Source organism: Macaca thibetana, chromosome 19 (genome assembly GCF_024542745.1).
Source record: "Macaca thibetana thibetana isolate TM-01 chromosome 19, ASM2454274v1, whole genome shotgun sequence".
Classification (NCBI taxonomy): Eukaryota; Metazoa; Chordata; class Mammalia; order Primates; family Cercopithecidae; genus Macaca; species Macaca thibetana.
Window position 1 is genome coordinate 30,663,523 of NC_065596.1, and position 14,083 is coordinate 30,677,605.

The 14,083-nt window shown below is 49.7% G+C and overlaps 1 protein-coding gene across 4 annotated transcripts in view; it reads right to left on the reverse strand.

Annotated features, from left to right (window-relative positions):
* VRK3 (VRK serine/threonine kinase 3) overlaps positions 1–14,083 on the reverse strand; it is a 49,520-nt gene that overhangs the window by 34,389 nt on the left and 1,048 nt on the right. For 2 of the 4 annotated variants that reach the window (XM_050771505.1, XM_050771504.1), the window contains exons 2-3: positions 4,835–4,977; positions 4,535–4,596 (exon numbers count right to left, since the gene is read on the reverse strand). In XM_050771505.1, coding sequence (XP_050627462.1) covers positions 4,535–4,596; positions 4,835–4,977 — 205 coding nt within the window. Of the gene's footprint in view, positions 1–4,534; positions 4,597–4,834; positions 4,978–10,017; positions 10,081–14,083 lie in introns of all 4 variants that reach the window. The other 2 variants (XM_050771507.1, XM_050771508.1) reach the window with 2 other exon arrangements.

A 14,083-nucleotide genomic window follows, 5' to 3' on the forward strand; every position in this document is an offset into this window, starting at 1 on the left:
TCCCGGGTTCACGCCATTCTCCTGCCTCAGCCTCCGGAGTAGCTGGGACTACAGGCGCCCGCCACCTCGCCCGGCTAGTTTTTTTTGTATTTTTTTAGTAGAGACGGGGTTTCACCATGTTAGCTAGGATGGTCTTGATCTTGTGACCTCGTGATCCGCCCGTCTCGGCCTCCCAAAGTGCTGGGATTACAGGCTTGAGCCACCGCGCCCGGCCGACATTCCTCCTTTTTTTACCCACCACCAAGGCTGACAAATGTCTCCACCAATTTTCTCAGTGGAACAATTACTTCTGCTGTAGTTCGCCCACTGAGGAGCCCCAGATTTAAAAGGAGCTTAAGAAACATGTCCTTTCTTTTTAGTTGACACTGACTAACTCAGCCAGCATGGTTGGTCCCTGGGCTACTGGAATGGCCTCCTAACTGGTTTCCATGCCTCGAATCCATTTTCCACACAGAGAAGCCACAGAAGTCTTTCCAAAACGCAAAGCCTATCGTGTTGCCTACTTGGCAGAAGCTCTTCCGCAGCTCTCCACGTCACCAACGGTTAAAACCAAACTCCTTCCCGTGGCCTTGCCTGTCTTCCCCCAGGCGGAAATGTTTCTTACTCCTCCAGTGTGCCTGGCTCCCTTCACCTCACATCTGCTCCCCATATCACGTCCCAGTGCCTGGAACACACGTGCCAACTCCCACCTTGCTCATTCTTTTTTTTTTTTTTTTGAGACGGAGTTTTGCTCTTGTTGCCCAGGCTGGAGTGCAATGGCACAATCTCGGCTCACCACAACCTCTCCCTCCCGGGTTCAAGTGATTCTCCTGCCTCAGCCTCCCAAGTGAGTAGCTGGGATTACAGGCACGCGCTACCTCGCCCGGCTAATTTTTTATTTTTAGTAAAGACAGGGTTTCTCCATGTTGGTGAGGCTGGTCTCAAACTCCCGACCTCAGGTCATCAGGCTGCCTCAGCCTCACAAAGTGCTGGGATTACAGTTGTGAGCCACTGTGCCCGGCCCATTCTTTTTCATCCCTAGCTCAGTTCAAACTTTACCCACTTAGGGAGGTTTTCCCTGATCCCCTGAAATACATGTTCCCTTATATGTGTTCCAGGGTCCATTCAGTTCCCCTCTGTTATCATGCAACCTACTGATAATCATGTACTCAATGTCTGTCACCTTACTGAGCTGTAAAAACTATGAGAGAACAGAAACCACGGCTGTCTTGTTTCTTACCATAATCCTCAGGACAAATATAGCACCTCAGCACATGGCCGGTCACTCACACATATTTGCCATCTGAGGACTGAGGGAGTGAATAACGAACTGGGCTCTAGGTCAGCATTAGGAAAGGCAGAGGTTGGGTTAAGAACTGACTCTGGCCGGGCACGGTGGCTCATGCCTGTAATCCCAACACTTTGGGAGGCCAGATGGGTGGATCACCTGAGGTCAGGAGTTCAAGACCAGCCTGGCCAACATGGTGAAACCCAGTTTCTACTAAAAATACAAAAATTAGCCAGGTGTAGTGTTGCACGGCTATAATACCAGCTACTAGGGAGGCTGAGGCAGGAGAATCGCTTGAACCTGGGAGGTGGAGGTTGCAGTGAGCCGAGATTGTGCCGCTGTACTCCAGCCTGGGCGACAGAGCTAGACTCTGTATTAAAAAAACAAAAGCCAGGCACAGTGGCTCACGCCTGTAATGCCAGCACTTTGGGAGGCCAAGGTGGGTGGATCACGAGGTCAGGAGATGGATACCATCCTGACTAACACAGTAAAACCCCGTCTCTACTAAAAATACAAAAAATTAGCCGGGCGTGGTGGCGGGTGCCTGTAGTCCCAGCTACTCAGGAGGCTGAAGCAGGAGAACAGCGAGAACCCGGGAGGTGGAGCTTGCAGTGAGCCAAGATCGCGCCACTGCACTCTAGCCTGTGCGACAGAGCAAGACTCCATCTCAAACAAAATGAAACAAAACACAACAAAAAAATCACTCTGACTCTCAAGTTGGGCCAAGGCCAACGCTGTTCACATTTGCCCAGAACCGTGGAGATGAAGAAGTCAACTTGAGACCTCAAGGCAGTAAGCATGGGAACAAAAGCTATATGCTAAGGATGGCTCAGTGGAAAGACAGAGGAGCCTGGGTCCCTTAGGGCATCATAGGGACACTATCCCAACACGCACTGTCTCCTTTTTTCAGTAAGAAAAATACTGCTCTACATACTTGCCAGTGAAAGAAAATAAAAATGAACCCAATCATTTGTTTAAACCCTTGTCATAGCATTTTCTGTTATTTGCAGCTAAATACACTCCCAAATGATAAAACGAATGTCACTCAACTCCCCGCCATGTATGCTGACTGCCTTCTGCACAACTGTCCGATGGGTAAACCCTCTTTGATTTACCAACATTGTATCTGGGCTTGGGCCTTCCAGTGAGCAAGACCGACTATTGATATTTAATTCATTCAACCAGTCAGTAAGATTTCTCAGCACCTGATACCGTGCCAGGCACAGACCCAGGTGCTGTGCTAACAGCAGGTTACAAAACCACAATCAACACAGGTTACAGAAACACAAAAAGTTTCTGTCCTCATGGAGCTTACAGAAGCAGCAATATAAGTAAAATACTGTATTTAATAGGGTTGAGACAAGTACCAAAAACAAATACACGGCAAGGAAGGGGGACAGGATCATTGCATAGAGGGAAGATGCAACTTTAATTAGTAGTGGCAGAGAAAGTGTCTCTGAGAAAGTGACAACTGAATAAATACCTGAAGGCATGGATGGGCGCAGTGGCTCATGCAATCCAACACTTTGGGAGGCCGAGGCTGGTGTATCACTTCAGGTCAGGAGTTCAAGACCAGCCTGGCCAACGTGGTGAAACCCCATCTCTACTGAAAATACAAAAATCAGCCGGGCATGGTGGTACATACCTGTGATCCCAGCTACTTGGGAGGCTGAGGCACAAGAATCACTTGAACCCGGGAGGCGGAGGTTGCAGTGAGCTGAGATTGTGCCACTGCACCCCAGCCTGGGCGACAAAGCCAGACTCAGTCTCAAAAACAAAAACAAAAACAACAAAAAACAAAACCTGAAGGCAGTGAAAGAGTGAGGCATGCAGGCCCATAAGGGAAGAGGCATCCAGGAGGGAGCGGCAAGCGCACAGGCGGAGGCCCAGGCATGCTGAGGCGTGGAGGGGCAGCCGGGAGGCCGGTGCAGCTGGAACAGCACGGGCAACAGCAGGAGGGTCGGGAGGTGGAGTCTGAGGGGAAATGGGGACCTGGTCCTGTCGCCTCACGTGGGAAAGTACGAGCAGAGGAATGACGGGCTCTGACTCTGTATTCACAGGACCCCTCTGGCGGCTGCGTGAAGAGGACTACAGGGACAAGAGAGGGGAGCCGAGGGCAAAAAGGCTTCCGCAAAAGAGAGGCGAGGGCAAGGGATGTGGGAGGTGCGGGGAAGGAAGTGGGCTGATACTGCACTGATTGTAGAGGGAGCCAACAAGATTTGCTGAAGGGGTGGGCGGGTCAAGGGGTTGGAGACAAAGAGAACTCATGCATGACCCCCAGGGTCCGGCCTGAGAAACTGGACGGAGGGCTATTCTCGGCAACGGGGAAGTCTATGGCAGGGCAGGCGGCAGGAACACCAGGACCTCAGGTGAAGGCAAGTTCAGACTGAGATGTGATCAGGACATCCAACACAGGTTAAGCATCCCAAATCCAGAAATCTGAAATGCAAAATGCTCCAAAATCTGAAACTTTGAGTGCCAACAGGATGCTCAAAGGAAATTTCACTGGGCTACTGTGGAGTTCAGATTTTTTTTTTTTTTTTTTTTTTTTTTTTTGAGACGGAGTCTCGCTCTGTCACCCAGGCTGGAGTGCAGTGGCCGGATCTCAGCTCACTGCAAGCTCCTCCTCTCGGGTTCACGCCATTCTCCTGCCTCAGCCTCCTGAGTAGCTGGGACTACAGGCACCTGCCACTTCGCCCGGCTAGTTTTTTGTATTTTTTAGTAGAGACGGGGTTTCACCGTATTAGCCAGGATGGTCTCGATCTCCTGACCTCATGATCCGCCCATCTCGGCCTCCCAAAGTGCTGGGATTACAGGCTTGAGCCACCGCGCCCGGCCTTTTTTTTTTTTTTTTTTTTTTTTTTTAATCGAGTCTCACTCTGTTGCCCAGGCTGCAGTGCAGTGCCACAATCTCAGCTCACTGCGACCTCCGCCTCCTGGGTTCAAGCGATTCTCCTGCCTCAGACTCCGAAGTAGGTGGGATTACAGGTGTGCGCCACTATGCCAGCTAATTTTTGTATTTTTAGTAGAGATGGGATTTCAGGATGTTGGCCAGGCTGGTCTCGAACTCCTGACCTCAAGTGCTCTGCCTGCCTCAGCCTCCCAAAGTGCTAGGATTACAGGCATGAGCCACTGTGCCCAGCCAAATTTCAGATTTTTGAATCAGGATGCTCAACCAGTAAGTATAATGCAAATATTCCAAAATCTGAAAAAATCCAAAATGAGAACACTTCCGGTCCCCAACATTTCGGATAAGGGATACTCAACCTGCAGGTGCCAAGCAGGCAGGCTGCACATATATCTCCTCCAAGCAGGGGAGTCCAGGCTGGCTGGAGATAGAAATGAAGGAATTATTAACATGGAAACAGTGTCCAAAGCCATGAGGCCAATAAGAGGCCAAGGGACTGAGAGTAGGCAGAGGGGTCCAGTCCTGAGGCCTGGGCTTCTCCAGTATCAGGACAGGGTCAGACAGGCTGCAAAGGCATCCTCCCTCCCCACCTCCCCAGACACACACGTGCATGCACCTCATCCCCACTGCAGAAATGGGCTCAAAGCTCTCGTTCTTACCTCGGAAGGATGACACATGTGAACTGACAGAGGTTTCGGACCCCACATGCTCCTCCTCTGTGGGCAGAGAATTTCCACAGTAGGGGCAGAACTTGAATGCTGCTTGGATACTTTTGCCACAGTCTGGACAGAAGGAGATCATGCTACAAAACAGAATGAACAAACACAAAGTCAAACGGGCCAGCTGAAGGTCAGTGGAAGTATTGTTGGAGAACTGCTCTTAATCACAGGGTGAGTGTGCAGGAGGCATAGCCAGGGTCTTCAACTATGTTTGTGACGTTCATTTTTTTTTTTTTTTTGAGACGGAGTCTCGCTCTGTCACCCAGGCTGGAGTGCAGTGGCCGGATCTCCGCTCACTGCAAGCTCCGCCTCCCGGGTTTACGCCATTCTGCTGCCTCAGCCTCCTGAGTAGCTGGGACTACAGGCGCCCGCCACCTCACCCGGCTAGGTTTTTTTTGTATTTTTTAGTAGAGACGGGGTTTCACCAAGTTAGCCAGGACGGTCTTGATCTCCTGACCTTGTGATCCGCCCGTCTCAGCCTCCCAAAGCACTGGGATTACAGGTGTGAGCCATCACGCCCGGCCACAACTGACTAATTAAAAAAAATTTTTTTTTTTGTAGAGACGGTGTCTTACTATGTTGCCCAGGCTGGTCTGGAACTCCTGGCCTCCAGCAACCTTCCTGCCTCAGCCTCCCAAAGTGCTGGGATTACAAGCATGAGCTACCATCCTGGTTGCAAGAGACCATTCTGATCAAACCTTTTTCCTTCATTCACTGTAAAGGCTGGCTTCGTTGCAAATGCAAACAGTGGGGTCCTTAAAATCACAGGTTTGGCCCCAGGCTGCCAGATTTCAATCCCAGATCCGCTACATGCTGGGCAAGCTACTTAACCTCTCTGTGCCACAGTCCACCCCATTGTAAAATAGGGCTTCTCCCAGCACCTATCTCATAGAATGGTTGATGAGGTCTAAATGAATATGAGGTGCTGAGAACAGGGCCTGGCCCACAGAAAGCCTTTTATGAGTGCTTGCTGTCACCATATCATGCCTTGTACCCAAGTTACTATATTCCAGTCATTAATATTTCTCTTCTTCCCCTTCTTCTTCAATAGGAAGTTCTGAGCTTCTCAGGCCTGTCTATTTCCTCTAGGTACTAACTTCTGAAATTCTAGAGCTTGTCCTTAAAAACCATAGGCCATTCCATCAGCTGGTGAAATAAATCTCAGTCACATGGGGAGAGAACAGGTCCTGGATTTCTCTTCCTCAGGCTGCAGAAGAGCAGAAACACTCTGTGGCATAAATCTGCCCTTGTTTTTTCAAACCAAGGAGTCGTATAAGACATCTGGACTGCAAAGGCTGTCGGTCAAGTATCTTTTACCGTCTAGAAAACCAGTCATTCCGAGTTGATGGGTGCAGCACAGCAACATGGCACAAGTATACATATGTAACAAACCTGCACGTTATGCACATGTACCCTAGAACTTAAAGTATAATAATAATAAAAAATAAATTTAAAAAAAAATTAAAAAAAAAAAAAAGAAAAACCACCTATTGGGTACAATGTACACCACTTGGGTGATCAGTGCACTAAAACCCTAGACTTCACCACTATACAATTCATCCATGTAACAAAAAAACATGTGTATTCCTAAAGCTATTGAAATAAAAAATATTAAAAAAAAAAAAAAAAAAAAAAAAAGCCAGTCATTCTGACTGGTTGTCCAACTTAGTGATTTGTCGTCCTGCTAATAATATGTAAAAGAACATCTCTGTCTTCTCAAAGGCATAAATACCAGTGAGCATTTTTGTTAAGGTAGAGGTCTCACTGCCTCTTCCCTCTCCCCCAGGCACACCTGGGTGTCTGACACTGGCGTCACAAGACCAAATTGCCTAGATGTACCCAATAAATATATACACCTACTATGTATCCCGGTAAATTAAAAATTAAAAAAACAATTTTTTTTTTTTTTGAGATGGAGTCTCTCTCTGCCACCCAGGCTGGAGAGCAGTCGTGCGATCTCGGCTCACTGCAAGCTCTGCCTCTTGGGTTCAAGCGACTCTCCTGCCTCAGTCTCCCGAATAGCTGGGATTACAGGCGTGAGCCACCATGCCTAGCTAATTAAAAAAATATATATATTTTGGCCGGGCGTGGTGGCTCACGCCTGTAATCCCAGCACTTTGGGAGGCTGAGGTGGGCGGATCACAAGGTCAGGAGCTCGAGATCATCCTGGCTAACACGGTGAAACCCCGTCTCTACTAAAAAATACAAAAAATTAACCAGGTGTGATGGCGGGTGCCTGTAGTCCCAGCTACTCGGGAGGCTGAGGCAGGAGAATGGCATGAACCCAGGAAGCGGAGCTTGCAGTGAGCCGAGATCATGCCACTGCACTCCAGCTTGGGCGACAGAGCGAGACTGTGTCTCAAAAAAAAAATATATATATATACATATACACACACACACACACACACATATGTGTATATATATATAGTAAAAAAAAAAAAAGAAAAAACAGCCAGTCATGGTGGCACATATCTGTAGTCCCAGATACTTGGGAGGCTGAGGTGAGAGGATGGCTTGAGCCCAAGAGCTCAAGGCTGCAGTGAGCCATGATTGCGCCATTGCACTCCAGCCTGAGTGACAGGCTGTGCCAATATTTGGAGTGCAAATATATATTACATATATATTTATATACACATATTAAATAACATATTATATATATACACATTATTAAACTGCATAGAGGCTGGTGCCTGGAAAGTTGTATTAGTGAGAAGTCATGTGTGATTGTGTGAAATCACTAAGATTTAGAAGTCGCTTGTTACCGAAGCCTCGCCAGTCAGACTCTGCTATACTTCTTTTCTATTTTCTTTCTTTTTTTTTTTTTGAGACGGAGTCTCGCTCTGTCGCCCAAGCTGGAGTGCAGTGGCCGGATCTCAGCTCACTGCAAGCTCCGCCGCCCGAGTTTACGCCATTCTCCTGCCTCAGCCTCCCAAGTAGCTGGGACTACAGGCGCCTGCCACCTCGCCCGGCTAGTTTTTTGTATTTTTTAGTAGAGACGGGGTTTCACCGTGTTAGCCAGGATGGTCTTGATCTCCTGACCTCGTGATCCGCCCGTCTCAGCCTCCCAAAGTGCTGGGATTACAGGTTTGAGCCACCGCGCCCGGCCTTCTTTTCTATTTTCTAGCAACAGGGTCCCACCCTGTCACTCAGGCTGGAGTGCAATGGCATGATCATGGCTCACTGCAGCCTTGAGTTCTTGGGCTCAAGCCATCCTCTCACCTCAGCCTCCCAAGTTATTTGGGACTACAGGCATGTGCCACCAAGACAGGCTTTTTTTTTTTTTTTTTTTTTTTGAGACGGAGTCTTGCTCTGTCGCCCAGGCTGGAGTGCAGTGGCACGATCTCAGCTCCCTGCAAGCTCTGCCTCCTGGGTTTACGCCATTCTTCTGCCTCAGCCTCCCGAGTAGCTGGGACTACAGGTGCCCGCCACCTCGTCCAGCTAGTTTTTTTTTTGTATTGTTTAGTAGAGATGGGGTTTCACTGTGTTAGCCAGGATGGTCTCGATCCCCTGACCTCTTGATCCGCCTGCCTCGGCCTCCCAAAGTGCTGGGATTACAGGGTTGAGCCACTGCGCACGGCCTTTTTTTTTTTTTTACTTTTTGTAGAGATGGTGTCTTGCTATATTGCCCTGGTCTCGAACTCCTGAGCTCAATCTTTCTGCCTCGGCTTCCCAAAGTGCTGGGATTACAGGTGTGGGCCACTATGCCTAGATTTTTTTTTTTTTTTTTTTTTTTTTGAGACGGAGTCTCGCTCTGTCGCCCAGGCTGGAGTGCAGTGGCCGCATCTCAGCTCACTGCAAGCTCCGCCTCCCGGGTCTACGCCATTCTCCTGCCTCAGCCTCCCGAGTAGCTGGGACTACAGGCGCCCGCCACCTCACCCGGCTAGTTTTTTGTATTTTTTAGTAGAGACGGGGTTTCACCATATTAGCCAGGCTGGTCTCGATCTCCTGACCTTGTGATCCGCCCGTCTCGGCCTCCCAAAGTGCTGGGATTACAGGCTTGAGCCACCGCGCCCGGCCGATTTCTTTTTTTTTTTTTTTGAGACGGAGTCTCTCTCTGGCACCCAGGCTGGAGTGCAGTGGCCGGATCTCAGCTCACTACAAGCTCCGCCTCCCGGGTTTACGCCATTCTCCTGCCTCAGCCTCCCGAGTAGCTGGGACTACAGGCGCCCGCCACCGCGCCCGGCTAGTTTTTTGTATTTTTTAGTAGAGACGGGGTTTCACCGTGTTAGCCAGGATGGTCTCGATCTCCTGACCTCGTGATCCGCCCGTCTCGGCCTCCTAAAGTGCTGGGATTACGGGCTTGAGCCACCGCGCCCGGCCATGCCTAGATTTCTCATGTGAACAAAGGGTTTGTTTAGAAATCTGTGATGGTTTGTTTTATTTATTTATTTATTTTGAGACAGAGTTTCACTCTGTCACCCAGGCTGCAGTGCAGTGGCGCGATCTTGGCTCATTGCAACCTCCGTCTCCCAGGTTCAAGTGATTTTCCTGGCAGTGTCCTGTGTGGCTGGGACTACAGGTGTGCCCTACCACACCCAGCTAATTTTTTTTTCTTTTTTGAGATGGAGTTCTGCTGTTGTCGCCCAGGCTGGAGTGCAGTGGTGCGGTCTCGGCTCACTGCAACCTCTGCCTCCTAGGTTCAAGCGATTCTCCTGCCTCAGCATCCTGAGTAGCTGGGTCTACAGGTACGCGCCACCACACCTAGCTAATTTTTATATACAAGTATGCGCCACCACACCCAGCTAATTTTTATATTTTTAGTACAGATGGGGTTTCACCATGTTGGCCGGGATGGTCTGGAACTCCTGACCTCAAGTGATCCACCTACCTCAGCCTCCCGAAGTGCTGGAATTACAGGTGTGAGCCTCCACACCTGGCAGAAATCTGTGACGGTTTTAAATGGCTTCATGTTACACAGAATTTCCCCAGATGCTGGCTGCCCTCCGGGAAAGATGCCTCCAGGACGCAGCAAGTGCCTAAGCACGCGAGCCCTGCCATACCCACCACAATGTTCTTTCTGGGAGTAAAGCTGGCCAGCAGCAACCCAGAGGAGACAAGCAGGAGCCAGCTGCTGGTGGGAAAAAGGAAAAAGGCCTTGAGAGGCTATGCCCAAGGGATAATACCTTTATGAGGTCACGGTCTGGCCCTTGGATTTACTGGGCTGGAAACTCCATTTTGACAGCGACCTGTAAGTGAACAAAAGTGGAGTGGCTGACTCATGCTTTCACACAGAAAGGAAAGATAATAGCTAATGTTTATTGAGCACTGGTCATGTCACCAGCATGTGCCAAATCCATTCGTTTGTTTATTCACTCATTCATTCACTCGATCATTATTCACCGAGTTTCCTGTTTATGCCGGTCACTGGGGAAACAGCAGCAAAGGAAACAACCCAGCCCCTGCCTTCAGGATGCTCAAGTTCTGGTGGGGAAGAGAAGCTAACAAACAAACGAGCAAGGAACCGCTGAACAGGTCAGATGGAGAAAGTGCTATGGGGACAATAAAGTACCACAGAAGAAAACAGGATGCCACAGAGTTTGATGGGTCACTATTCACACAGGGCGGCCAAGGAGGGACTCACCCAGAGGGACGCATCTGAGCTGAGACCCAAAGGAAACCAGGGAGCGAGCTGTCAATATCTGGGAAGGAGTCCTCCAGGCAGAGAGCTTTCTATGCATTATCCTATTTAGTCTATACAACAGCCCAGGACGCCGGCTCCAGAATTATCACCACTTCATAGGAGAGTATGGCACTCGTATTTTCCAAAGCAGGTCACAGCAGTATTTCTGGTCCTGTGTGCTCTTTGGAACCTTGTAACCTCTCTTCCCAGGAGTCAGGGTCTCTGTTCCTCCCCCTTTGGAGCTGGGCAGAGCCGTGACTGCTCCTACCAACAGAGGACTGGCAGCAGTAAGGCCATGAGACTTCCAAGTCGGGGTCATAAAAAACAACTCGCTGGCCGGGCGCGGTGGCTCAAGCTTGTAATCCCAGCACTTTGGGAGGCCGAGACGGGTGGATCACGAGGTCAGGAGATCGAGACCATCCTGGCGAACACGGTGAAACCCCGTCTCTACTAAAAAAATACAAAAAACTAGCCGGGCGAGGTGGCGGGCGCCTGTAGTCCCAGCTACACAGGAGGCTGAGGCAGGAGAATGGCGTAAACCCGGGAGGCGGAGCTTGCAGTGAGCTAAGATCCGGCCACTGCGCTCCAGCCCCGGCGACAGAGCGAGACTCCGTCTCAAAAAAAAAAAAAAAAAAACAACTCGCACCTGGCTGGCTCACTCAGGCTGCTCACCCATGGAAGCCAGTTTCCATGGCATGAGGCAGCCTAAAGGAGCCGAGGCAGAGAAACCACATGGAGAGGCTCAGGTGGAGAGGAACTGAGGCCCCCGGCCAACAGCCAGCATCAGCTGCTGGGTGAGTGGGCAAGTCCTCAGACCACTTAAATCCCAGCCTTCAAATCTTCCTGCTAAGGCACAGGCATTGGGGAGCAGAAACAGGCCACTCTGCTGTGCTCACTCTGAATTCCTGGCCCACAGGATCCATGGGCACAAGAAATGGCGGTTCTACACCAGTGAATTGTGGGATAATTTTTTCCTAGACACAGTAACCAGAACAGAGAGTCCCTGCTGCACAGAGGTTAAGTCACTGAAGACGGTTCTCATTTCATGACAGTTCAGTATGTACAGATCACTGTGCTAAGTTCTCGGGAGTTATTATCTGTAGAACCTTCCCAATCACCCTTTCCAAGGTAAGAACAATTCCCCTTAGGGGAGATGAGAAGCAGAGGCTCAGGGAGAAAATGACTTGCCCAGGGCCACACAGCTCTTAAGTGGCAAGCCAGACACATGATTTTGTTTAATCTTCCCCTCCATTCTATGAGGTAGGGATGATCATCCCATCTTTGAAACCTGCAAAATGATGCTCAAAGGGTGACAATTCTCCTTCCCCCAGACCTGACTCCACTCACCTAGAAAACAGTGGGGATGCAGCTGGAATCCAGAACCTAAAAGCCCATGTTCTTAACCTGGTGCCAGTTCACACAACGAAAATGCAAAACTGGACTGGGATCTTGGGGCAGTAGGTCAGAACATTCTTGTAGATTTAAATCTGGAAGCTGATGTTGGGTGTGGAATCAGGGTAAGAGAGTCTTTTAACCATGTGCCATCCCCGGTTCTGACACCGTCACCAGCCTGGTCTAGGCCACCATCTCTCCCTTGTGCTACTGCAGCAGCTTCCTAACTAGACTTCCGGCTTCTACGCTTGTCCCTACATCGATTTTCAACCCAGTAGCTAGAGGGGTCCATTTAAAATCTAAGTCAGACCCTGCCCCTGTCAGACCCTGGCCCATATGGTGGGTCGGACACGGTGGCTCATGCCTGTAATCCCAGCACTTTGGGAGGCCGAAGTGGGCGGATCACGTGAGGTCAGGAGTTCCAGACCAGCCTGGACACCATGGTGAAACCCCATCTCTACCAAAAACAAAAACACACACACACACACATCAGCCGGGTGTGGCGACAGGCGCCTGTAATCCCAGTTACTTGGGAGGCTGAGGTATGAGAGTCGCTTGAACCTGGGAGGCAGAGGTTGCAGTGAGCCAAGGTCGTACTGCTGCACTCCAGCCTGGGCGACAGAGCGAGACTCAGTCTCATAAACAAACAAATACATTAAAAAAAAATGTAAGTCAGTCCCTGTCCCTCCTCTACTCAAAACCATATGGTGGATTTCATTTTAGACAGAATAAACACCAAAATTCCTACCATGGCCCAGGAGCCCCTGTATGATCTGCCACTTCCCTGTTCCCTCTCTGACCTCTCCCACCATCTCGCCTTGCTCATGCTGAGTCAGCCACACTGGCTTCGGTGCTTTTCCCCAATTGTGACAAGAACGTTTCTTCCCCAAGACCTTTGTACCTGCTCTCCCATCTGCCTGGAACACTGTTCCCCCAAGAGTGCACACACGTCACTTCCTCATCACCTTCTTTAGCTCTCTGTTCAAATGTCACCTTCTCAGAGATCTTCTTCGACACGATTTTACTGTGTTTTTTCTTTTCTTTTTTTTGAGATGGAGTTTCGCTCTTTTGGCCCAGGCTGGAGTGCAATGGTGCGATCCTGCCTTACTGCAACCTCTGCCTCCTGGGTTCAAGTGATTCTCCTGCCTCAGCCTCCCATGTAGCTGGGATTACAGGTGCGTGCCACCACGCCTGGCTAATTTTGTATTTTTAGTAGAGATGGGGTTTCACCATGTTGGCCAGGCTGGCCTTGAACTCCTGACCTCAGGTGATCCCCCCGCCTCGGCCTCCCAAAGTCCTGGGATTACAGGCTCAAGCGACCGTGCCTGGCCCTGGACACCATTTTACTAATAGCGTGTTTTATCCTCCTTACCTTGCTTTATTTTTCTTCACAGTGGTTGTCACCACCTGACATACTCTGAGTTACTAGAATGTAAGCTTCATAATGGCAGGGACTTTTCCCTGTCTGGTTTGCCACAGTATGCCCAGAGCCTCACACAGGCCTGGCACAGAGCAAATGCTGGGTCTACGTTTGCTGAGTGAATAAATTATTGTCTCCTTTGCAGAAGAAAACATGCCAAGAAGGCAGGGGGGTCCCCAGCTGTGTCACACACATTCATCTTTCAGGCAAGTCTAGACATCTAGCCAGAGACTCAAAGCTCAGGGCCAGAATTATCTAGCTGGATGGTCCTTAAAAAAGACCTGCCACTTAGAAACAGATCTGTGTAGGGGTTAAGAGGATAAACTTGGGACATAATCTGCCTGGGTTTGGATCTTGCTTCTGCCATGTATTACATGATAGTGGGCAAAAAATATATGTTATTTTTTCCCTTTGGGACAGAGTTTTGCTATGTCACCGAGGTTGGAGTGCAGTGGCACGATCTCAGCTCACTTGCAACCTCTGCTTCCTGGGTTCAAGCGATTCTCCCTGCCTCAACCTCCTGAGTAGCTGGGATTACAGGTGCATGCCACCATGCCCGGCTAATTTTTTTAGTTTTAGTAGAGACGGGGTTTCACCATGTTGGCCAGGCTGGTCTCGAACTCCTGACCCCAGGTGATCCGCCCGCCTCTGTCTCCTAAAGTGCTGCAATTACAGGCGGGAGCCACCATGTCCAGTCAAATTTTTTGGATTTTAGAACCTATTACATATTACAACACCGGCGAGATCCAGGGGCAAC